General features: G+C 48.3%; 1 protein-coding gene across 4 annotated transcripts in view; it reads left to right on the forward strand.

Annotated features, from left to right (window-relative positions):
* Positions 1-20,728, forward strand: part of LOC8024135 (heterogeneous nuclear ribonucleoprotein K) — a 42,471-nt gene extending 21,743 nt beyond the window's left edge. The window contains exons 4-13 of one of the 4 annotated variants that reach the window (XM_029984967.3): positions 61-117; positions 5,402-5,445; positions 7,991-8,075; positions 10,177-10,296; positions 10,958-11,086; positions 13,272-13,411; positions 15,174-15,383; positions 16,581-16,648; positions 19,163-19,230; positions 20,392-20,728. In XM_029984967.3, coding sequence (XP_029840827.1) covers positions 61-117; positions 5,402-5,445; positions 7,991-8,075; positions 10,177-10,296; positions 10,958-11,086; positions 13,272-13,411; positions 15,174-15,383; positions 16,581-16,648; positions 19,163-19,170 — 861 coding nt within the window. In that variant the 3' untranslated portion in view covers positions 19,171-19,230; positions 20,392-20,728. The remainder of the gene's footprint in view (positions 1-60; positions 118-5,401; positions 5,446-7,990; positions 8,076-10,176; positions 10,297-10,957; positions 11,087-13,271; positions 13,412-15,173; positions 15,384-16,580; positions 16,649-19,162; positions 19,231-20,391) is intronic. The other 3 variants (XM_040211463.2, XM_040211464.2, XM_040211465.2) reach the window with 3 other exon arrangements.
* Positions 20,729-23,216: the final 2,488 nt, after the last annotated feature.

Genomic DNA, 23,216 nt, shown 5'->3' on the forward strand with positions numbered 1-23,216 from the left:
CGTCGCAGGCGCCGTGTTTGAATGTGGCGTAGATCTGAGGAGCTCTTTTGATTTGTCCAGAATGCTGGTGCCATCATCGGCAAGGGCGGCGCCAACATCAACAGCCTGAGAAAAGAGGTGAGTGGGGTCTCCCTGGCGGTTGCATCTCCCTTGGGCACTTTTGGTGGAGTACCCCCATCCACGTGCGAGCCGGCCGACTGCTCTTCTTCAGTCGGTTTCGCCTCCGAAGTCAGCGTCGCTGCAGACAGGACCGCGGACATGTTTCTCGGCTTTGGTTGGACGTTTGCTTCTGAAATGGACGTTTTTAGTACCGGGCAAAACATTCTCGGATTTTTGCTTACACCAGCATTTTAGGGATAATTTTTTTTATTTTCTTAATTAGCTTTTTGTGCCCTAATTGAAGCAGAAGCATTACTTTTAGGAGGAGGGGGGGGGGGGGAACGTACATATTTTGTTACCACTTCTGGTTTTAATGATGCTACACCGACCATCACATACAAAAGTCTTACATTTAAACCATTAAGAAAAATAATTTAGAAGCTTTAACCTCGCTGCGCACCTCTCCTGTAATAAAAAAAAAATATTATTTTTATTTATTTTCGAGGTGCTGCGGTAGATACGACAGTTGCACCGTAAAATCTGCAGCCAAATGCGAAATTTGGCAATCGTAGATGTGGCAGAGCATGGCGCTGATATGCCCACAACCGAGACGTGTTCCGTGGTCCGTCGGAGGCGATGCCCGGCCCAATGGGCCACGTGTAAGGGTCAGTGAGGAAGGCAGCGGCAAGTGCAGCACACGGATCTTTCTTTTTTCTGGCTACTCGATCAAAAGCTGCCTTTCGCTTACGAGTTCTGTGCTTTGGGCCTGTCGTGCGCATGTCCCCGCCCCCGCATGCTCGGGCCGTGCCCTCGTGCCTCGAGGGGTAGCATGCCACATGCACCGCTGCCTTTCTCTTTTTGTTCTACAGCGAGTCCCTCGTTCGCCATTTGTTCGTCACGAGGAAACTGGTGGTGGCCGTTTCGGTGGTGGTAGAACGTTTCGGCCAGTACACCCTCTTCGAAGTTTGGTGCGGCGTCGGCTCCGCATTGTCGTGACCGCTTTCGGAGGTTCGACTGCCGCGGCAAGGTGTCTCTCTTTGCAGCGCACCTCCGGCTTCTCTGCAGGCAGATTGAAGGGGAGTTCTGGCGGCTTTTCGGGCAGCCCACACTAAACGTGTTTTCAGAGGGCCCAGGTTTGACCCTTTTGGGTGCTCTATTGGTTACCTCTAAATTCAAGGTGGCTATTGAGAAAACTGCGAACGAAGGCGATGTCAAAACCAACGTTAAAAGTTTCCCGCGCTGTCCGGCAGGGCGACGTTGCCCGTTGCATAACCCGCGAGTCGAGCGGGCGGCCTATAAAAACGGAGCATTTCGCGCTTGCTTTTTGGTTTGCCGGCTCGAGCTTAACCGGCATTCGTTTTGGATCATCGAGCTTCTTGTAACCCATCAGGAACGAGCTGTACTGCCCCTTTCTTGCTCCATATTACATACCTGCCAAGTTTCCTGTATTACACAGGAGACTCCCGAATTTTGACCAGTTTGTACGGTTGTACAATCGACAGAAAAATCTCCCGGAAAAACATAAATTGACTCCCCCCCTCTCCCTCCCGCACTTAAAGAAGGAGTTTTTGCCATAACAGCGGATGGTTTCAATCCCATCAGCATGAGCAGTGCAATATATATATATATATGTAATGAATTTGTCTTCATGCAGATTTGTTGTCAATTGTTCTTTTTAAAACACCAGCTACCCCCCTGCTTAGATATTCTCCCGGATTTGGTTTCTCCGAACTTGGCAGGTAGGATATTACAGCATCTGACGTCGCGTCTTCGGTGTTGCCAGGGGAGCCTTTCGGCCTCTTGGACCGAGCTCGAAACCTAAATAACTTGGCGGGAAATAATTATTGCGGCTGGAATTTTGGTCACCAGTGGTTCTGACGCGTCCATTAATGTGTCAAACCAATTACGAGACAAATCGGCGACTGTCGAAACTTCGCCGGAGCTTCCCCTCTACGTCGTCTCGTTCTGCGTCTGCCTGCCACGCTCGCCGGTGCCTGCTGCGTTGCACCCAGCTTCCGAAGGGGTGTGCTCGGGTCGTGCGAACAGGTCGAGACTAATCCAAAAGTTGCACGAGAACAAACGGTCTCCGTCGGCAACCGGGGAAAGAGCGCACCGTCGATTGCTCTCAACAACGGAGATCTCTCGTAATGCGGCGTCCACGAGAGAGGGTGTAAAGGTTCACACGTTTGCGTTTTCAGTGCGGCCGGGTGCATCTGGAGCGCCTGCGAATGCTTACGTCGCAAAGATGCAACACTGATGCCATATATGGAGGCCCTAGAATACCTTCGACCTGCGTGTGACCAGACCGAAGGCTTTACGGTGTTTGGAAAATTGAATCTACGCACTATCTACGAGGGAGGGTTCTTGTGATATTGTGAGAATTATTTCGAGCGCCACGTGCGAGAAATGGCAGCTTATAACATGGCGAGAGGTTTCGAAGTTTAGGGTGAAGGAATGGTACCATAAAATAAATAAGGAATATATGCAGATATAAAGTTACCGTAAAATAATTAGGAAATATATGCAGATAGGTGTTCCAGGGTCACCCGGTAGATGGAGCTAGTTTGTTTTCGTGACACATTCAAATGCATTGCGGTCGTGTGATGAATTTGGTTGCACTCGAGTGCAAATGTGTGAACCGGCTTTAAGCAAGCGAACTTGCACCACCATCTTCCTATGTACGGGTCGACTCTTTGGCTCTTGTTGGGTGTGACAGTGTTGCGCCCTTTCCCGGGTTACCGTAGGTGTTCGGAGGGATTCGCTGCGTGTCTCTAATTGCGTGTGTTTTGTGTAGCTAATGGCAAAGGCACCTGCTTGCACCACTAGCACCCTGACTAAAAACTAAAAAAAAAAAAAGATGGAAAGAATCTTTAGGCCTGGCGGCACTAACCCTTCCCCCTCCCTTCTGGCTGACTACCCGCGACATGTGTCGTGTTGCACGACGGGGCGTCTGGACTACGGTTCAACCGAAGACGGGCTTTCACAGACTTTCGGTCCGGCGGCACTTTCGGGACTGCGTTTCTTGCCGCGTACACTTGCAGTTGCCGTTAGTGGTGGGGTTCTTTATGTTCTTCGAACGGTGAATGTGCCACAGTTTGACAGACAGCAACAGTGGCATTAGCAAAATGTGGCCAGTGGGCATTCTCTCGCGACGGGTGCATGAAGCATTCTCAACCCGTAAATTAACGAGTGTAGATTCTGTTCACGTTGGTCTCGTCTTCATGCACCCCCCCCCCCCCCCCCCCCGTAAATATTTCTCTCCGGCAATCGTTGGCAGTGGGGTTTGCTACCTCTTCAAATATACGAATGCTGTAACCTCATCTGGAGATTTCTTTCGCTTGCACACACCAAAAAATATGCGTGCCAAATGAAGCGACGGCTCTCGGCCAATTGTAATATTGCAGCTGCTTCATTGTTCCTTTTGTGTGTGTTTAGGCAGAGGGAACCTAGCCTAGCCAGTGCAGTATGTGTATCGCGCAATAGGGGTACACAATAGCATGCAGGTACGAAGCTGGTCGAGATTGAAACGGGGATAGGGTGGTACCGAGCATGGGACTCCTAGGCTCTTCGGCCCGAGCGTTCGCCCCGGATGCTGCGAGCTCGGTGCGTTAACAAAGACTCGGCCAACGATCCCCCCTCGCCCTATCTTTGTGCGACCATCTTTGGCTAGGCGACGACTAAGCCGTCGCGTCTCGTCTCGAATTTTCTCCGGGGCAGACAAAGAAGATGTCGAACTTCGTGCGAGCCGTAGTCCAGGCTCCGGTACCCTGCGGACACGCGGTACTTTCCGTTTGAACGGATGCCATTGACGAGGTCCCTGCAGCTGTGCTGGAACGTGGCTCGCTTTCTTTTATTTTCGTTTTTACTGTTGTCCGGCCTTGGTCGCTTTCGCGGGGCAGGTTTGTGCCGCGAACAATGTCGGACTTCGCGAGGGTCCGACGGCCTCATCGTCTGCAAACGACGGGCATCTCTCGAAGCATGCCCAATGTCAATGAATCGGTCGGCGCGAAGTCGCCGGAACGTTCCCGGGTCGCCAAGTCCCAAAGCCCTTGCCGCGTTTGAAGGTGGAGTGCACCGATTGGCCGCTTTCGGCGGCCGGTCGGAGTCAACCGATCCGAGGCCAATGTTGCGGCTTGTAAACGAGGCAGAAGCTCGTCCGTTTTACTTAGAGCCACTCGATACGCCGTGCTTAAAGGTTAGCATATCGGTTTTGACGCAAAGTCTGCGTTACTGTCAGTGCCAAGTCTACTCCGAGTGAGCGCATTGTGGTGTTGGTGAGTAAAAGGAGGTGGGGTCACAGGCGGCGGAGTGCTGGTATAGCACCGAGTCGGCGCCGTGCATAGAGTTTATATAATAATCTAGAGGAAAACGTCCCATGCATTCGCACCGCTGCGGAACGGCGGGGCACGGGCGTCGGCGGTCTCGACGGGCCCCTACCGCCGGTGACGCCTCATATACACGAAGAAACGGCAAAACGTTGCCTGCAACGTCTGTACCTAGTAGCTCTTTCCTAGCTTCCTTGCAGGAAAACACCGGGATTGCTCATTGTATAGAAATTTGGCTGACGAGCGCTCGAGCAACTTGAACTCGTTGCAGCAGAATGGAACGGACCTAACCTTTCATCTGCTTTCTCTCTCCGCTCTTCTGCCACTCTCTTTTTCATTCTTTCTCTCGGAACAACCGGTGTCGGCACTCGGGATTTTCTGCGTTCTGTTCCCTTCTTTAATCCCCGGTGCTGCGACTCCATTGTTACTCTAGTGGCTCTAGTTTGGCGTTGTCTCGAGTTTCTGCCGAGTTGCAAACAGAGGACCAGCCTTTTCTGGTTTGCTGGCACAGTTAATGTGCTGTTAGATTTTTTTCTCTTTTCTCTTTTTTTAAGCTTGACATTGCTTTGATTTGCCGCACGTTTCGTTGGGCACAAAGTCGTGCGGATAAGTAAAATACTAGCTGTTTCTTCTTGAGTTTTGAGGCAGCGGTGTCTCCGGTCGGCAACGGGAACGCCGGCGACTCGCGGTGGTTGGCGCTGCGTGTCTGTTCCCGCCTCGTTTGCAGACGACAAGGGCGCGACACGTGGTGTCTGTGTGGGCGTTTTGGGGGGGGCGCGGGTGGGGGCAAGAGCAGGTGCCTCTGTAGGCCAGGGTCCCCCCCGGACTAGGACGAGTGCAACGTTGTTCTTGTCGCCCCTTCTTCTTCCCCTCTCTCCATGGCCCCCTTTGGTCGGGCGTGACCCCGTACGCAAACCGCAAATGCCACCAACGAATGTCCCCTGTCCTCCGACCCCCGACCGTTCCCGCTGCCCCAGTTCAAAGCAAGTATTTCGGTGCCAGACTGCCCCGGCCCAGAACGGTAGGACCTCTTTCCCTCTTCTAGCCGGCCCCCGGACGCCCTCCTCCCCCTTCTCTGCCAGGTGGCGCCGGGGTGCACCCAGGCGGTCTTTCACTTCGGCTTTCGATCGGCCTGACTCGGCCTGTGGGCCTCAAAAGAACTATTTTGTCGTTGGCACGTGCGCTGCGCCTCTGTATAAAGAGTGCGATTCGAGTTCCTTTGACGATTGCAGTGGTTGCGGGCATACTCCGCACTAACCCGACTAACCTTTTTGCTTAATTGAGATGCTGGAGCCGAACTGAGGCTTCCAGCCGAACTGGAAAGTGGGCCGAATTGAAGCATCCACTCAACTTGCAAATTATGGCTGAACTGAAAGTTAAACCAAATTGAATTGTCCGGTCAAATTGGGAAACAAGCCAAATTGGAACGTCTATCCATATTTGCAACTTTGAGCTGAATTGATGCTTCAGCCAAATGGACACTTCGGCCGAACTGGGTATTTCCGAATTGGCACGTTTAGCCGAATTCGCAGGGTTTAGCCCGATTGAGGCTTCAGCCGAATCGACAGATATTCGAAAGGGCCGTGACAGAAGGTATCAGCATCAGAGTTGACACTAATCCTTCTCTGACATGTGACCTGGGCCAATGCTGAATGCGATTGTCCTCGACATAAATCTTTGAATCACACTTTTTTACCGAAAGGCGTCACACACAAATGATTTGTATTTTTGTTCAGATTTTATGGAGCAGGTGGATCAATAAGAGCCCCAGAAAGCTAGAAGTGAAAAATCTCTTCAGTGCACCTGCTATCAGTACAGTTCAAGCTGAATTTGTTTTTACAAGTATTGGCATTACCATTGTGGAAACGCACATAACATGTGTCGCGATCCCGGAACGTATCTAGAGGCCCGACTCGATGTGACGTCCCTGCCACTTTCACAAGTGGTCTTTAGCTTAAAATTGATTGCTCGGATCTGTAGAGTAAGCATCTTTTTGCCTGGGTCAAGTGTTGTGTAGTAACAAAAAGTAGTAAACTTTTTTTTTTTCTTGCCTCGGAAGTAGATTGGTTTGAAAAGTTGTAATGGTCCCTGCTGATGCGCAGTTTGTCTGCAGAACGAATCAGCCACACGTCCAACAGAAGAGGCGGCATTTTATTGAACCAAGGTCCAGAGCTCGAATTTTTAGGCAGACTTTCCTACTAATAATATACATTTTATGTTAGCGGCCGTTTCAATTAGTGATGATACCTTTGACGGGGGTCTATCTTCAAGTTGAGATCAAAAAGAAAACGTATTGCCGCGTAGATGTCGCCGTAGTAACTGCAGGAGTGTCCGGGGGCTGGTGCGGTCCCCTTTGCACCGGGGACGAGAGTTTTGCTAAACGCGGTCCTCCCCTTTGTTCGTGGGGCTCCCTAGCGGACCCCTCTCCCAAATGTCGCTTCCCTCCCCGCCAAAAAAGAGAGAAGTGCAGAAAAGACGCCGGGTCGAGAGTGCAAGTCTTTTTTGGGCCTGCGTGAATGCCTCACTAACTCGTCCACCGCTCGTTAATGAAGTCACCTACAACGCCTCTAACAAAACGACGACACCTTTCGAGTATGCCGAACATTACGCCCCCTTCATCGTGGCGTGGGGAACCTGCACTCTGTGTGTGGCAGACGGATGCTGCCCGCTGCGCTCGACCGTCGTATCCCCAGCTTGGAATATTGGGGAGGCGTCAGCACAGGATCCCTTCGCTGACAGAATGTGGTTGCTTTTGCGTGGAAGGTCAGCTGATTGGGGACGTTTTTTTGGGGGTGGAAAGAAGGATGGTGTTGACCTTTAAGTGTTCGTCCAAAGGTCAAGTCCGGCCCAGAAAGCCCCTATTTTAAAAACCGCTCGTCTGGGATTTAATGCGAGATTCCAGGAATAGGGTGTTTCGATTGCCCGTGGGAGGAGGGGGTATCCTCCGAAATGCTGCAGCATGTGTCCGTGGCCATCCTTCAAATGTTGGCGTCGACGGTGCTTTGGCCTCGTGCAGTCTTCCGCAGTATGTGAAGTAGGAGCGTTGTCGGGTCTGCGGACAGAAAGGTGCGAGCAAAGACCTTTGTCTCTAGAGGTCTTCGCCGTTGTCGTTGGATGTCAAGTGTGGAAAGGGCTTTCGGTTCTAATACAAAGCGAGCATTCTGCAGAGGTATGCTCTTAGAATGCCTTTGCTTTTCCTGATATAGCTCTTCTCCAACGCCCCCTCAACGGCAGGGCCTCGCTATCTGGGAGGTGTTTGCAGTGCACGCCACTCTCGAGACCAAGTATAGACATTTCATAGCCTGATCAAAGATAGTCGAAGGCAACTACTTCCAAACGCAAGTTTGTGCTCTTCTGTTGAGTATCTGGGGCACGAGTTTAGGTCTACTACCGCAGGCTGCGTTAATATGCCAAATTTGAAAGCGGGTTGACAATGAAGTCTTTGGGGGCGGAACTTTCTGGGCCGGAGTTGATCTTGGGGCACGGTGGGCGGGTGGGTGCCCCCCGCGACGGAGTGTTATCCGTCTGCTTTTGTCTTCCCTGGCACGCTGCGGCTGTCCCCCCAGGATCTTGTCCATTGTGGCAGACTTGGACACCCTCGGAGAAATTCTGGCCAGCATCATTCCCAAGCTGGATGACGTGAGTACCCAGGTTCGGCTCCCTCTGCTCTTCTTTTCGTTGGGCGTCGACTCTCGTGCGCGTTAATTTTTAGGCTATTCACCGACAAGATGAAAGCAGCAGGGAGGCGTCTCAGTTGTCCCGTCTCCAGCGTACATCTGCTACCTTCGACAGTACGGTAGACACTCATTTATTCAAACTCCAGGAGGCCACAAATTCTGTTTATGTTATCAGAAATTACCCTAAATGTGATGCAAGTTAAAGTTATGATTTGTTATACGAATGGCTCCACATACAAAGCAGATATTGGATGATTTCCTCTACACGGGCCTCCCGATCATAAGAGGGTATGCCACACGTGAAACACAGGTGAAATGTACGAGATAAGTTTACTCATCCCTCAGTAATGTGTATCGAGAACTGTTTAGACAGTATGTGACTCTTCAAGGCAGAATTACGTTTGTTCATCTTTCAAAAATGCGGTCTATTGTGGACTGTTAGCCCCACTGAGCTCACTTACGGAGTGCCGGCGAGAAGTAACACCAGCAGAAGCGAGCTCCACGGCGTTGCTTCTCCTCAGTACGTAGGTGCGTGGTAAGAAGTGCACTCAACAGGGCTGTGAGATCAAAAAGTATGAACTACATGAAAATGCCGTTTGAATTAAGCGAATAATAAATACGCTGAAAACATAACGGGACAAGCAGAATATTTAAACATGTTTGAATTAACCATAACTATAGTCAGTTACAGCTTAAGCAAAGTTCTTGAGAGAAAGGAAGGCTGGGGAGGAAGCTGACAAAACTGAAAAGAGGAGGAGGTTTTCCTCCTCTCCAGCATTCTGTCTGCTTTCTCCTCCCTAGCCTTCCTTTCCCTCAAAAACTTTCCTTAACCTGTAACTGACTATAGGAAATATCCAAGTTTGAATTATCGCAAGCCTACTGCGGGCGCGCGTCTTGCACCTGATTCACACATGCTCTCGAGTGAAGGAAATGCCAAGTGAAGCAACGTGCTCGCTCAAGTCACCTCTACACCTTTGTGTAAGAGTGGGGCGGAGAGTACGCTAGTTTCGAAGACTTTGTATGGAAAGGCTCTCGTCGAGCCTAGTCCAGGTCACGCTCCCTCTTGCTTTAAAGGAATGCTGAACCGTAAATCGAATTTCAGAACACAATGCAGAATCAAACAATCGCTACAAATCCCAAAACGTCTCTCATAAAGCAGTATGTCCAACAGATCATCGTATTTTTGTAAAAGACGAGAGGCGCTCGCACAAGGGCCAAAAAGACGCGCGACCTTGCGATTCTCATTTCCTCCTCTTTTCGCTTTGACTCCACCAGGGTGCAGAGTGGAAAGGGAGTGAGGCCATATCTCCTCCTTCTCAACTCTTCTGCAATAAGACGACGTGAACATTCTCCCTCGTTCGCTCCTTTATTTTCCAGAATGATGTTTCGTGGTTTATGGCACCCCATTGAACACTTCTGCAAGCTTATTTGTGAAATCCAAATTTCGGTTCAGCTTCCCCTTAAGTGACTCTATTAGTGTGAGTGTTTGATTGCCGGTTTGTTGCATTTTGATTTTGTACTTTCGAGGTTGGCGTCAAACTCTTTCCACTCGTACGGCGTATACGTGCGTCGACCGATGCTGCACCTTCTAATTTCGGTTTCTGATGCATGCACACGAGAGATTGTATTAGGTACCTTGCACTATCTCTGGCAGCATGGTTACAGTGCCTGAAAAGTGTTTCCGACTGGTGTATTTGGCATCCGATACTGCCCATGCGTCGAATGTGGTCCCAAAGCGGCGACGGAATACGCCGCACGATCCATCGCGATCTCGGCGGTTGGTCGCGGAAGTTTTGACAAGAAAAGACGAGCGAACGCGATTGCATCTGTGTCGCATCGTCCCAACTTCCGCTGCCAAAGCTTCCACAAACCGTCGAGCCGGAGAGCGACCTCCTGCGAAGCGGGCGCTTGCCACGTCCACCTCCGCCGCCTCACCACACGGAGGGGGACCACGAACGAGGACACGCTAAATGCACCGGTCGGTGACTCTTTCCTGGCGCCGGGGTATCGCCGACGCGTACGGGGCTCTTGCTTCGCCAACGAGCCGTGGGTCTGAGGCCGCAAGGGTTTTGCAGTTTGCTCAGCACACGGGCCAGAACGGCCGCTCGGAGAGCGAGATGCGTCTGCTGATGCACCAGAGCCACGCTGGCTGCGTCATTGGGAGGGCCGGCTGCCGCATCAAGGAGCTGAGAGAGGTGGGTTCCTCCGGTCCATGTCTCGGGCGTCCCTTCCAAAACTGTTCCGAGCGGAAAAAATGCTAAAAAATCGATGAGAGCTACATGCTGTCGTCAAGCTTTGGCATAAGCGGGAGTTTCATTCGGCTCTAGATGCTTCTTTTAGTCAACGGCACTTCTGTCATATCGGAAGAAAGTGTCGTGGTACGCGAACGGGCAAATGACGTTTGTGGCGGCGGAGGACGATGAGGGAAAAGAGTGCCGTACCCCGAGCGTGGCTTTCTGTATTGCAAACATTAATTTTCTCAAATTTTGCATTTCAAAAAGTTGCCCTCAGAAAGAAAAGTTGCAAAAATTTTTTGCCCTCAGATAAATAGCCTCAAGGTGACAAATGCATAACATATCACTCTGTATTGCACAACTTAATGTTTGCAAAATATTTTCTACGCCAACGTTTTGCAACATTTGCAAAACATTGAGCCCTCTAAGCTAAAGCTGTTTGCAGCGGTCGACGACAGGTTACGGAACCGGTAGAAGTTCCGCCTCCAACGCACGCCCGTTTCCTTTTGTCCGGGCTTTTTCTGTGCGGGCAACGAGGTTTTGTCCGAGGCCGGAGGCTGGCGCTGGAGGGTTCCTAGCTTGTTGCCGACTGCACGGGCCGTGTGCCCAAACTGTCTTTCAGTCTACGGGGGCCAACATCAAGGTGCACGGCAGCTGCTGCCCCGGCTCCACGGAGCGCATCGTGAAGGTGACTGGATCGCCCTCGGTCGTGGTGGACTGCATCAAGCAGATCTGCGACATCATTGCGGAGGTGAGCGTTCCCGCCCGCCACATCATGACACAAAGCGCACGTTAAAAGAACACCAACACCCCCCAAATTTTTTTTTTTTTTTGTTAACCTATTTATTATAGTGTCAGAAGACTACCCAGTCATTATTTTGCTACAGTGTCGCTTATATTATTAGTAAAGTAAAAAAACACAACTGCTCGAAACTGAAACTCGACTGGGGAGAAGGAAGAAAGGGGGAGAGTGTTGCTGGAAGTCGCGTGGCTGTGCAACTTTTTTGTTTTTTTTAATTAGCATGTTTGCAGCTTTTAGAAGCCACAAAAAAAATGGGTATCATATTTTTCTTTTATTTTTATTATTCAGTGTGTGCCTTAGATGACCCACGACTTTGGTTGCCTTGGTGGTTGTGTCTAAACCGTAGAAAACGGCACATGGACCACAAAGGAGAGAGTGAAGGTGACACAAACCGCCCAGCTCTCGATCGGCGATTTTGGGGCTTAAAGGAAACGAATTTTGAGTCGCAAGTTGTGTTCTGTGCAGTTGTGCACAAATAAAAACCTTGGCGAGCATAAATACCCTGTCAGTGTCCCTTTAAGCCCTATACTCTGACTCACTAGTGGCACGTAGCGGTACCGAGGGTTCAGGAGTGAGAGCGTAACCCAAGCGGTTGGTGAAGAGTAGAAGGAAAAACCTCCCCCCTAACTCGGACCAACTATTTTGAGTCAAGAGATTAGCAAAGTCCCTCAAAAATTTTACAAAATCGGCTTTTCTCCTTGTCCCGCTTGGGGCTTCGGTGGCACTGCACACTACTATAGGGAGACAGAGTTGAGATTCCCCAAGGAAAATATAATGGAACATTGTGAGAAGGTGTAATGCCAACTTGGGAGGGGGCACGAAGGAGCACTATATTAAGAAGAAATGACCAAGAAATTAAGAAGAGAAAATAAAAAAAAAGTGCAATATTTAGGTTGTGATGTTCTTTTTGCTTATTGCGACAGCCTTTTATTTTGTGCTTCTATTTTGGAACAACGTGCCGAAAAAGAGGCACCTTTTGAAATTAGTTGTCATTCAAAATGATGCTAGCAAAATAAGCCTTGGGCTAAAAAGAAAAAAAAAATTCGGAGAAATTTTGTTTTGTAACACTCATCTGCAACCTAAGCATTTAAAAAATAGAAAAAATGACCGCATCTCCACGTGGTGATTGATGTTGATTCGGGCAAAGCTCTGGTGGTGCTGATGATACTGATTTTGTTCATAGGTAGTGCTGATGATGGTGCTGATTTTTTTTATCCTCTCCGGAGCAGCTTGCTCTCTGCGTAGACGCTGAGCCGCAGCATGCCGAGCTTTTCGTTTGTTTTCATCCATGTCAGAAAGAGAATGTCTGGTATAGAACATGGTTATATACGGATTTGAGCATTTGACCACAGCGCCCTCTCATCTATAAACGTTGAGCTAATGCTTACAAAGTTTATTGCGATTATATACGCATTTGACGGCAGCACCCTCTCCTGTATAGACGCTGAGTGGCTAAATGCAACGTTTCATGCATGACATAAACCCCAGCTCTTGAGTTACTTACACATCTCCGAGCCCCCTACTCGTCCCGCAGTTGTGGCCGAGTGGTTGAGGCGATGGACTAGAAATCCATTGGGGTCTCCCCGCACAGCTTTGAATCCTGTCGACTGCGCAAACATTTTTTCTTTTTTTAAGAAGACGGATGGGATGGCAATCATTGCGAGCACAGATGCCGGACAAGGCTAAACCCTCAAAAGCTTCGCCCCTAAAAAAAGAAAGTTCTGTGAGGAGTTTAGTGTTTTTAGAAGCAATTCCAAAACACACGTCTATCTCGGGTCAATGTTCCAAAATATGAGAATCGCCCCTACTTCGTAATGTGTCTCGCGACGTAAATATTCTGATAAAATGTGTTTTTTTCCGGGGGCAGTTCATATTAGGACATGTGTGTTTTATTCTAGGACTTAACAAAAAAGTGTCTTTCGAGAGTTGGGTGTTCTTTTAAAGTGAAATATTGTATAGTTAGTGTTTGCGAAATGAACACTATTATTATTAAATTCAACGATTGTCTGATAGTCCGGTCTCTTCTGGTTCTGAGGCCCCTTTCCATTCGAGTTTTCGTCTGTCAACGGTTTTGAGGGACTTTGTTTCTACGGTTGTCTGAGTGCAACGTTGCTGTGTGTCTCCTTTTCCCCAGGCCCCCGTGAAGGGTCTGAACAAGCCGTACGACCCCCACAATTTCGACCCGGAGTTTGCGCAAGAGTATGGCGGCTTTGCCGAGGGCCCCACGAGCACCACGGGAGTGACCGGGGTGACTCCCACGCCGGGACCGCGTGGGTGAGTGGCCAGATTCATGCGGTTGTTGTCGGCATTGCCAGATCATCCGTGTTGTCGACGTTATTAAATCGACTCGATTGTCGTCGTTATTTGTTACTATATTGACTCGGTTATCGACGTTACTTTATAGTTGGTGACAGCCTAAGAATTGAGGGATAGCTCCTCCCACCATAGCAGAGCGAACGCTGCAGAGGAGGCAACCTCCTCTCCAGCATTCGCTCTGTAAAAGTGGAAAGAGGGGGAGGAGTTTCCCTGAATTGTTAACCTGTCGCCACTATAGATCAACTCGGTTGCCGTCACCATTTGTTACTGCATCAACTCTGTTATCAACGTTATTCATCAGTTCCGTTGTCGTCAACATTATTACAGTATATCAACTCGGTTATTGTCAACATTAGATCAGTTCAGTAGTCATTGTTATTAGGCTCGAGTGTCGTCAACATTGCTAGATGAAATCAGTTGTGGTCACTGTCACTAGATCAACTTGGCTGTTGTCAATGTTATCAAGTTGTCGTCAAGTTTATTAGTTCCAGTCAGTCGTGAAATTTTGCTCCGGAGGAGAGAGTGATCGTGAAGCAACGGCAATTTGGTTTGTCCAATCGAAGGGCCTAATGGCCCGCAGGAATGTTTTTTTCACTTGGACTTATAAAAACTCCCCACTAAGGGGTCATGAAGCAATTTTTCAACTTTTTCCTGTTTAGCTTTCCTCCTCCACTCACAAATTGTGCATTGCACTAAACATTTCACGAAGACAGAGAGGAGGGAGTCCCCTCTTGCTTGGACCCTGGCTCGTACCCATTGTCCTCCTAGAAGATCAGCTTGTCGCTCAAAACCGGAACAAAAGTTGCTTTCCCCACCCCGTTCACCCCGAAGTGGGCAGTGCTGTGGAAGCTACGTGCTCAAGGCAGCCACACTTTTGCCACATGACCACGCTCTCTGGTGCATACCCACGCGCTGAGAATGAGGTCAGGTGATGAAAGGGAGGTGGCTGATTGGTCTGGCAAGTGCTTCCACTGCACTGGCAGCTTAGGGGTGAAGGGAATAAGGCAGGTTCGGTGTTGTGTGATGTGCATTTGGGCCGTGTGAAGCGCTTGGAGTATTGCAGATGTATCACAGTGAAAAGGCAGAGTGCTTTCGAAGGGAAAGAGGATGAAATAGTCTGCCATGATTTCAAATTTTCCTATCAAAATTCGGGCTTTTGATTTTCTGTTTTCTTTCTTTTGGCCCACTAAACAACATGTTATTAGTAAACTACCATTCTAAATTCATTTATCCCAGCCCAAAATTCGCTTCATGGGCCCTTTAATCCATTGGAAATTTTTGCTTCTTATTTGCTTCTTCCAATTAAAACAAAAGTTTCCTACTATTATTTTTTTTTTACGGAACATATTTGCCATTAGCTTTACTTTTATGGCAGTGTCTGCATGCACAGCAGATTTCTTAAATTTATTCTAAGGGGTTTAGATCTGTGTGGCCCTCGTGGTAGTATTCACTCAAAAAATGCTAGGGAAACATTCTAACGAACATAGGTACGCAAACGAGTCGGGGGAGGTCGATTGTAACGAACGAAGCCCCAGGGTTGGGTACAAACCGTTGTGTTGAGCATCCCGTTCCGTCCGTTAATCGACAGCAGTCCCGACAAATGACCCACAAATTTGAGAGTGTCGCGTTACTGGGCCTTGTGATCCTGGCACCGTAGGCCGAACGCCAGTCGTGCATTGTCGTGGGCGTCGTCTCAAACGCGGCTTCTCGGGCGGTGCAGGGGCGGCGGCGTGGGTGCAGTGCCCTTCTGGAGGGACGAGCCGGTGGAGCCCTTTGGCCGGGGTCCCAAGAGGGGCGGCCCCGCGGGCGGAGGGTCCCCCTGGGGCGCCCCCTCGGCGGCCCCCCAGGCCGCCCTCCCTCTCCAGAGGGGAGGGGCTTACGGGGAGGAGGCACGAGCCCCGTGGGGAGGAGGGGGCACTGCGCAGCCCAGGTGAGGAGGGAGGGTTTGTCTCCTCGATTTGACCCAGGGTTGCCGAGAAGGCGAGGACGGCAGAGTGCAGTCTCTTTCGAGCGCCCGGCCTCCGGCATGCGCTCGTTGCCTTTCTCTATGCGTGCACTCGACGCTTGGGTGACGCGGATGCATCGTTGAAGGTTGGGAGCTCGCGCTGAAGGCCGGGCAACTGAAAGACCTCCCCCCATTCTCAGCCTGCGGTGGCTGCTTTGCGAAGTCGACTTTGAAATGAAAGTTCATTTTGGAATCGCTCTCAATGCTTCCAACAGCGTAAATGTTGCTGAAAAAAAAAACAGTTGTTCGTTCCGGGGAAAACTTACTGTGCGACGTATGTGTCCTGTCCAAAAACATTAAAAAAAATAACTTTCTTGTAAGTGAAAGGAGGTAGTTCAGGGGAAGCACACCCTTTATGAAAACTAGCGCGTGTAGACAGAAACACTGGTGCTAGTGCTACGTCTGCTCTGAGCGTTAGATAGCCTGAAGGAAATTAAAAGAATAACTTTGGGCTCATTTTAAAAGTTTAGCAAGTTTCTGAGTTGCTTTAGTGCTTTCCCCTCAAGAACTGTATATAGTAAGAAAAGTTTAGCCCCCTAGAGGAGTGTTGCTAGTTTTCTCCTTCATGTGTGACTTAAGATATGTGTGCGTCCTTTTAAGATAAGTTATTTTATGTTTTATTGAAATGGACACAATTCAAACACAAAAGGCCTTTCTTTTTTTTCTCTCTGGCAATTAAATTGTAAAAACTACTTTCTTGCTTTTTGCACAGATCATGTTTAGGGCTAAAGTTTCATAAAAAAGTGTTTAACAAAGTCTGTGACACAAAAATTTAACACGTTAAATTTAGCTGACTAACTTGCTGCCGAGTTTAGCGGGAAACCTCAAGCTAAATTTCGCTGATTTAGCTCGGGAAAGCTTATAAACTTTGAAAAAAATGTTAACCTCCTACAATAATGTCCTCGAGGCGTAGTAGGAACTCTGTAAATAAATAAACAACCACCCAATGCAGCTCAAAACATGCATGTAGGATTAAGATAGCTCTTTTCTTAAGGTTCCAGGCAGTCTAGAGGAGTGGAGGGGCGTGCTCTTTTCCTTCCACTCGAGGCAGCCAAGTGTTCCTCGAGATGAAGAGGGGTTTGGGTGGCCCAGCGGGTGCTTAGCAGACGCACGTCATTTCAGGGACTTCCAGCGGCCGTTCAGGGGAACCGGAGCTCGAGGCGGCTACTCTGGCAGGGGCAGCTACAACGGTGAGCGGTGGGAACTAGGCCTACGAGAAACAAACGCCATTTGTCAGTCATTGTACCATTGTGCAGAACCATAGTCGGTGACAGGTTGAGAACTTGGCGGACTTTCCGCATCCAGCGCGTGCTCGTTGCTTTCCGCCGGGCTCTGGCTGCACGTAGGACGAAATGTTATCAAGGGCAGAAAGCTTGCACTCAGGTTGGAGCATGTGCTCGGTTCTCAACTTGTCATCGACTATATATTGAAGTGCTATAAGCGAATGGAACAAGCTCCCTAGAGGTGGTGCTAGCTCGGCATGACCGACTATTTTTAACAATTCTCTACTTAAAGGGGCACTAAACCACTTTCTGCGATAGTCTATCATAACTCAATCTATTTATCTTAGTCATAACTCAGTCTATTTATCATAACTCATCTATTTATCATAACTCAATCTATGGGCTTTTAGCATCCCAAGAAACCAGACATTATGTTTATGCATAGCCTATTTCGCTATTAAAATGGATATCAAAGATGAATTACCTCGGAGCTATCGCTGACATCGGATGGCGCCATAGGACGAGGAGAAGGGCTTCTCCTGTGCATCTCCTCGTCCGATGGCGTCATCTGGTGTCGGCGACAGTTCCCAGGTAATTGATCTTTGATATTGATTTTAATAGAGAAATTGGCCACGCGTAGATCTCATTTTTTTTTTTGGATGCTAAGATTTTATAGATTGTGCTATGACCATAAATAAACCCTCTCAGAAAGATGTTTAGTTTCCTTTTAAGCACTTTTCTGTCATGTTCTTGGTTTCATTGTGCTGTTATGTATTGCTTTCTGTTCTTGGCTTCATTGTGCTGTTATGTATTGCTTTCTATTACGGTTTTGTGTGCATTTTTTGCCTCTGTGTTCGAGAGAAAGCTGGCAGTATAGACAATGAAATAAATAAATATGTCCGCAACCCTTTTATAACAAACCACGCAGCTTCCCAGTCGACGAAAAAAAAGTCCATGTTTTTAAAAACTGTGAGTCTGAAATTCTGTTGTGTTCGGGTTCTGATGTGCCGAAATATGCGATATATTGTCCTTATACGTAGGGTTGTATGTTTTCGGTATGTCTGCTATTCCCCAATAGTAACAGCTGAGCCGGTTTAGCGAGCTTGGGGAAAACCGAAAGAAACCCATTTGGAGCTGTCCTTGGATAAGAAAAACAGCAAAATTTGCAGAACACTAATTACAACTACAGCTTTAGGCTGTGTTATTCAAGTACGCCCTCCGCCCCACCTCTTCCTCGCTGTCTGCATGACTGCTGCTTTTTTTTTTTGTGAACCATACCCATTGTTTTGTTTTCTTGTATCGGTACTGGGACATTTTCCAAGTTCTATTGGGGACACGCGTGTATGCGCATGTCCTGTACGCTTTAAAGGGAAGCCCAAGAAGTTCTTGAAGAAAGCAGTTAGGGGTAAATTCTAGCATATTTTTGTCCCGTGACATTGAATATTATGAGAACTTGACGCGAAAGTATCAATAGGTGCGAGGAAAATCGAAGATGATGTCATGCCCGGGAGTTTCGACTGCCTTGCGCATGCTGCTAGTGGTGGAACACGTGCGGCGTTTTCGACTGCTCGAGTTAAGGTCAGACTCACACGGGGCCAGGGGCGGATTTAGAGGAGGGGTCCGGATGTCTTGACCCCCCTCTGGATTTCTGCATGCATAAAATTTGGAGCGTGAGACGAGGGAGAGGGGGAGGGGGTTCCTAAAGATGTGGTACGCCGATAACACCTGACCCCCCCCCCCCCCCCCCCCCCCGCGCAGGAAATTTCTGCATCCACCCCTGGACGGGGCTGTTTTCTTATCACTTCTTACGTTACCTGACAAGTCGCCGGGACATTCGTACGTCACGCACAGAGCTGCTCCTTGAACCGGTTGCCACGCTTCATTCGAAGCACGGATATCCTGGCGACTCGCAGCGTAGGTGGTCGTAACGTAACTTGGAAAAACGCCCCCGTGTGAACCAACGTTGCTGAAGGTGCGGAAGCGTTGGGCTCTCAGTAGAACACAACGCGACTCCTCCCTTGCACCAAACGCGCCGGGAAGGAGGGGCTTGAATGCTGTTTCGAAAGCACTCTTTCGGCTACTTGGGGCAACGTGCAACAATCTGAAACATAGTATCGACGTTTGGGATCCTGGAGTCCAAGCGAAGACAATTTAAGTGCATTTTCTTAAGGCACGCTATTTCTTGAGCTTTCCTTTAACGTATTACTTGTCCGACACCCAAAAAAAAATTCAGGAAAACGCCGAATCTGGGAAAATCTCTATAACGAGGAATTCTCCATATACCAAGTGCATCCGACCGAGTTCATTATAAACGGGTTCTACCGTGTGCATCGTCCTCACTTCGGGGTATTTCGTGCACACTCAGCCATCCAGGGGCAAAGTTGTTCCAACACGCTCATTTTTTTGTCGTATCGCGGTTTGTTGAAGAGCCAACTTGGCCGGGACTCCATGTGCTGACGTACCTCTCCGTTCTCATTGCAGGGAGATAAGCGGCGGTTCCGGTCCTCGAGAGGAGGATTTGTTTGCAGCTGGCTGTTGTTGATTCCATGGTGGGCCTCCGTCCTCGACTCTGGGGCGTTGCATACCGGGGTTTGTGGGGCTGCATTGCACCGCGCAACGTGTACCGGGTGCCTAAGGAAAAAGCTTGCGGCATCTCTTTTTACGCCGCAAACATAAACGGAGCCTCGTTCAAGCTTTGGCATCTGGTCCGGATCACAAGTGCTACATCTGGGCCGAGAGCGAGCGTTCGGTGACGCAGAGTTTATTTTTGCGGTGGAAAATACGACGTAAACTTCTTTCCCCAGACACCTAGTACTTCGTAAAGCTCAAACCGAAAACGTGCTGTGGCTTCTTAGAGGTGGTACACCAGATTTGGGGAGTGACGTGTGCGGGGCGTTCTCAGCAAGCCGGCATCAGCTTCCCGCACCGGCCACCGGGGCCCTCCCGTCTGGAAGACTAGTGATTTTGTTGTTCTGTCAAACTTGGAAACAAGAAATCACTATCTCCGAACGGTGGGCGCCCTCGTCACAACATCGGCGGGCGCCGCCGGCGACGACGGCATCGGCTCGTTCTGGCTGCCAGCACCCAAGTTCCGAGTTAGAGGGCGTTCGGGGTTTCGAGAGTTGCTGTTCATGAGCGTTCTAAAACTGCATGCTTACTACACACTTCTTTTTTTTTTGTCTTAGTCTCGGAGCAAAAATATAGATAATTACAACTGCAGTGCAAGCGATACTTGGAAAAGGGTCCTGTGTGATCACCGTACTCCGTTTCACTTTGCGATGAACGGCAGCGAACGCTGCTAGCTGTCGGGACCAATTTAATGCCGGGCGAACGTCGCGCAACCTATGGGAGGGACAGAGCGACGTGCACAGCGTGCAGTCACGTGACGTGTTCGCGCCGCTGGATTGGCTGGGACAACTGGTGCTGTCTGCTGTGGTCCACTGCAAGGCGAAACGAAGTGGAGTGCAAGTTGTAGGCAGAATGAGAACTTGTGACAACGCGAAAGGAATGTGGTGGAAGTAGCTTTTCAGCATTCGCCCAACAGAAATGCATTCAGGAAGTGAACCTTATTGCTTACCAAGACAAATTATGCTGTTCCAGAAGTTTTTATATTTCTGCCTTGTATTTAGTCTCAGAATTGATTTCATTCACTCCAAAATTAATTAGTTGGACTGTTTCTGAGCCACCCTTTGTTTTTGTTTTCTTTGCAGGTTGCAACGCTCAAAATTTTTTTGCCTCTTTGGATGTCGGTTTTCGTACCGAGAAGATGTTTTGACGGAAAAATTGTTTTTATTGTCATCATGAAGAGATAGAGAGTAATCTTGTTTAGACAGCATTGTTGATGTGTTTTTTTTTACTTTTTTTTTTTTTTCCATCTGAACCAGCTCATCCGCCCACTCGTTGCTACGTGACACTGTCCCGGTTCAAAAGAACTTTTTTTTTTCTTTTTTCTTTTCAGTTTAATTGTTTCTTAGTCCAAAGGTGCAACCTTTGATGCTTTGTACAAAAACATAATAAAGCTTATATGAGTTGTCTACGAGAAATTTATGCAAAGCTTATTGCTATCCGGCGCAAATCATACAACTGTTTTGTAGGTATCTGCTTGTTCTCATTTTGTAATTTTGTTCCTTTACAAAAGCACAAAATCTACAATTTTTATATTGGTATTTCTATTGGTGGGGTTTAATTTCTATTTTTCATTTGGTATGGCACGTACACAGTGCTAAAGTCGCGATCATGGGAACGTAGTGCCATTGCCTTCTCTGCGTGCTAGCTGGGTACGAACAGATACAACCAAAGCCTTGCGAAGTGATTGGTTGAGCAGTATCCATAAGATTTTTTTTTTATAGTATCCATGTGTCCAGCTAGCAAGCATGGGAGGCAATGACCCTCTGGGAATGTAGTGCCTTGTCCCTGTCGTTTGTGTTATTTTCAATTGTCCCTGTCTGTTTGTGCTTTTAAAGGGATACTTCAACGAAATTTAAAATATTCCCGTTGTGTTCAAAAATAGGTTGAATATGATCCACAATATCCGTAAATGACAATCGCACGTTTGTATTTTGAGCCTGGTGGCTGTATTTTTCGTTATAAACGGCCCACTCTGGCAAGCGCCCTGAGAAGGCCCAGCGGAGACCACGTGACATCCAACGCAATCGTGACGTAGGTCGTCTCAAGACGAGCAAAGCTACGGCGAGGCTGACGTTGAGAGGATGGCCTAGTCGTTCCAGCCACCGAAGCGGCTGCTTTTGTACAAATTTTGAGGGACGGGTTAATCTTCTATAATCTTGTAGGGGGACAATAGTGACTTTTCTGACACACAAAAGGCATTCTCGGGAAGAGGGGAGTTCCTCCTGCCCCTCTTGTCGTGGCCGGAGGCGAGACAACCTCCGTCACTAGCTGCCAAGGTTGCTAGACGGGCATTAGAAGCGAGGCGTTAGCGACATCCACCAGGTGCTCTTTGCTAATCGTTTAATTCGTTTTAAAATTCCTTTTCGTGACTTTTTTAACAAGATATTGGTATGTTCGATTTGATGGTGCTTTTTTGAACACGCATAGACCAAAAAATGAGCGCCGAAATTTCGTTGTTGTATCCCTTTAAACCTTATACCTACAATGGACCAACTAACCCAAACCAAAGTTTTAATGCGTCAATGGCATTACCTACGCTTGCACATATGGAGGCCGTGGTAACGTTGGCTGTTGCAATCGCCATTTGGGTCCTCTCGAACATTGAAAGGGTCGCTTCAAACCACCCATGCCTAGAGAGTGATTCTTCACCAGTATAAGCGTTTTTGGCACCATATGCAGTCAACTTATCAGCCTGGCTTATCTCCACGTATATCTCATGATACTGTTCTTTGTGCATATTTCTAACAGGAAAATTGTTTTTCAATGGGTGGTGGTGCAAAGTTGTGTACACTTGTTTCACTGGTGTTTAAAATCAAATCTTTATTTCCAAAAAACTGGAGGGATCGCCAGACGAAAAGCTGTTAAAAAAACTGCTTGACTGGGTCTGGGATCCCTTTACATTGGCAGCAGTTTTGACACTAAAAAACATGTTATATGTATATATTTAAGAAAAGATTGCAGCAAAAACATGCAATTTAAAATCCCACTACGCAAAGCTACACACAGTACAAGCGGAGGTCTTTTTTCTTTAACGTGTATATGTTTGTTGTTTGTAATATACTGTTTAATAAGCATGATACATTATAATGTAGTGACTGAAAGTTGTAGTTTGTGCGAGATTGAGGAAGCACATATGTCGATCTGTACGGCGTGTGTAAACATTCCTTCATTTTGAGTTCTGAAATTATATACGAAACATCTACATATGCGTCAGGTGAGAAACGGATCGCAGAGTAAACGGTATTCTTGCGTGCTCGCAACAGGAAGTATTCTAAATTTTGTAAACAAAAATTCTGTGTACGATTTTTTTTTGTTTTCCAGTAGTAGTACATTTTGAAGATTAGTTTTTGTCGTAGCCCACACGAGATGGCATTAATTTAAATGAGACTGAAATAGAGCGTGGTAAATTTGTAGCTTAATGTTGGGGTGTAAAACACTCCGACAACGATCGAAAATTCGAGAAAGTTAACCAACTAGATAGTTGACATTAAATTCCCAGGTCAAGTGCTCCGGAAAAAATGCACCTAAAGTTTTGTGTTTATTTCCTAGTTCAATTTCCGAAGTGGCAAGTCGGATAGTATGATTTACCACGATTGGTTTATTGGGGAGGCACTCACTTGATCGAATGACGTTTTTGCGAACGCCCACGTTTGACCGAATGACGTACTTTAGCGAATAGTCGGACGCAGCAAAGCGGCGTTTTTGGGTGGGCCAAATGGGTTCACATTTTTGTAATGAGCCGCCGCAGACTGTCGCCGCGAAGCGGCGTAAAGCGCAGCGCGGCGGATGGGTTAACCGTCTATTCGCTCAAATGTCGCTGTTCGCTAATAGCGAGTTCGTTTCACACGCACTGGCACCGTTCGAGTTCTCTCCCAGAATGCATCGCACTCACAGAGTGTTGCACGGA

The sequence above is a fragment of the Ixodes scapularis genome, unplaced genomic scaffold (genome assembly GCF_016920785.2).
Source record: "Ixodes scapularis isolate PalLabHiFi unplaced genomic scaffold, ASM1692078v2 PGA_scaffold11__112_contigs__length_91849675, whole genome shotgun sequence".
Classification (NCBI taxonomy): Eukaryota; Metazoa; Arthropoda; class Arachnida; order Ixodida; family Ixodidae; genus Ixodes; species Ixodes scapularis.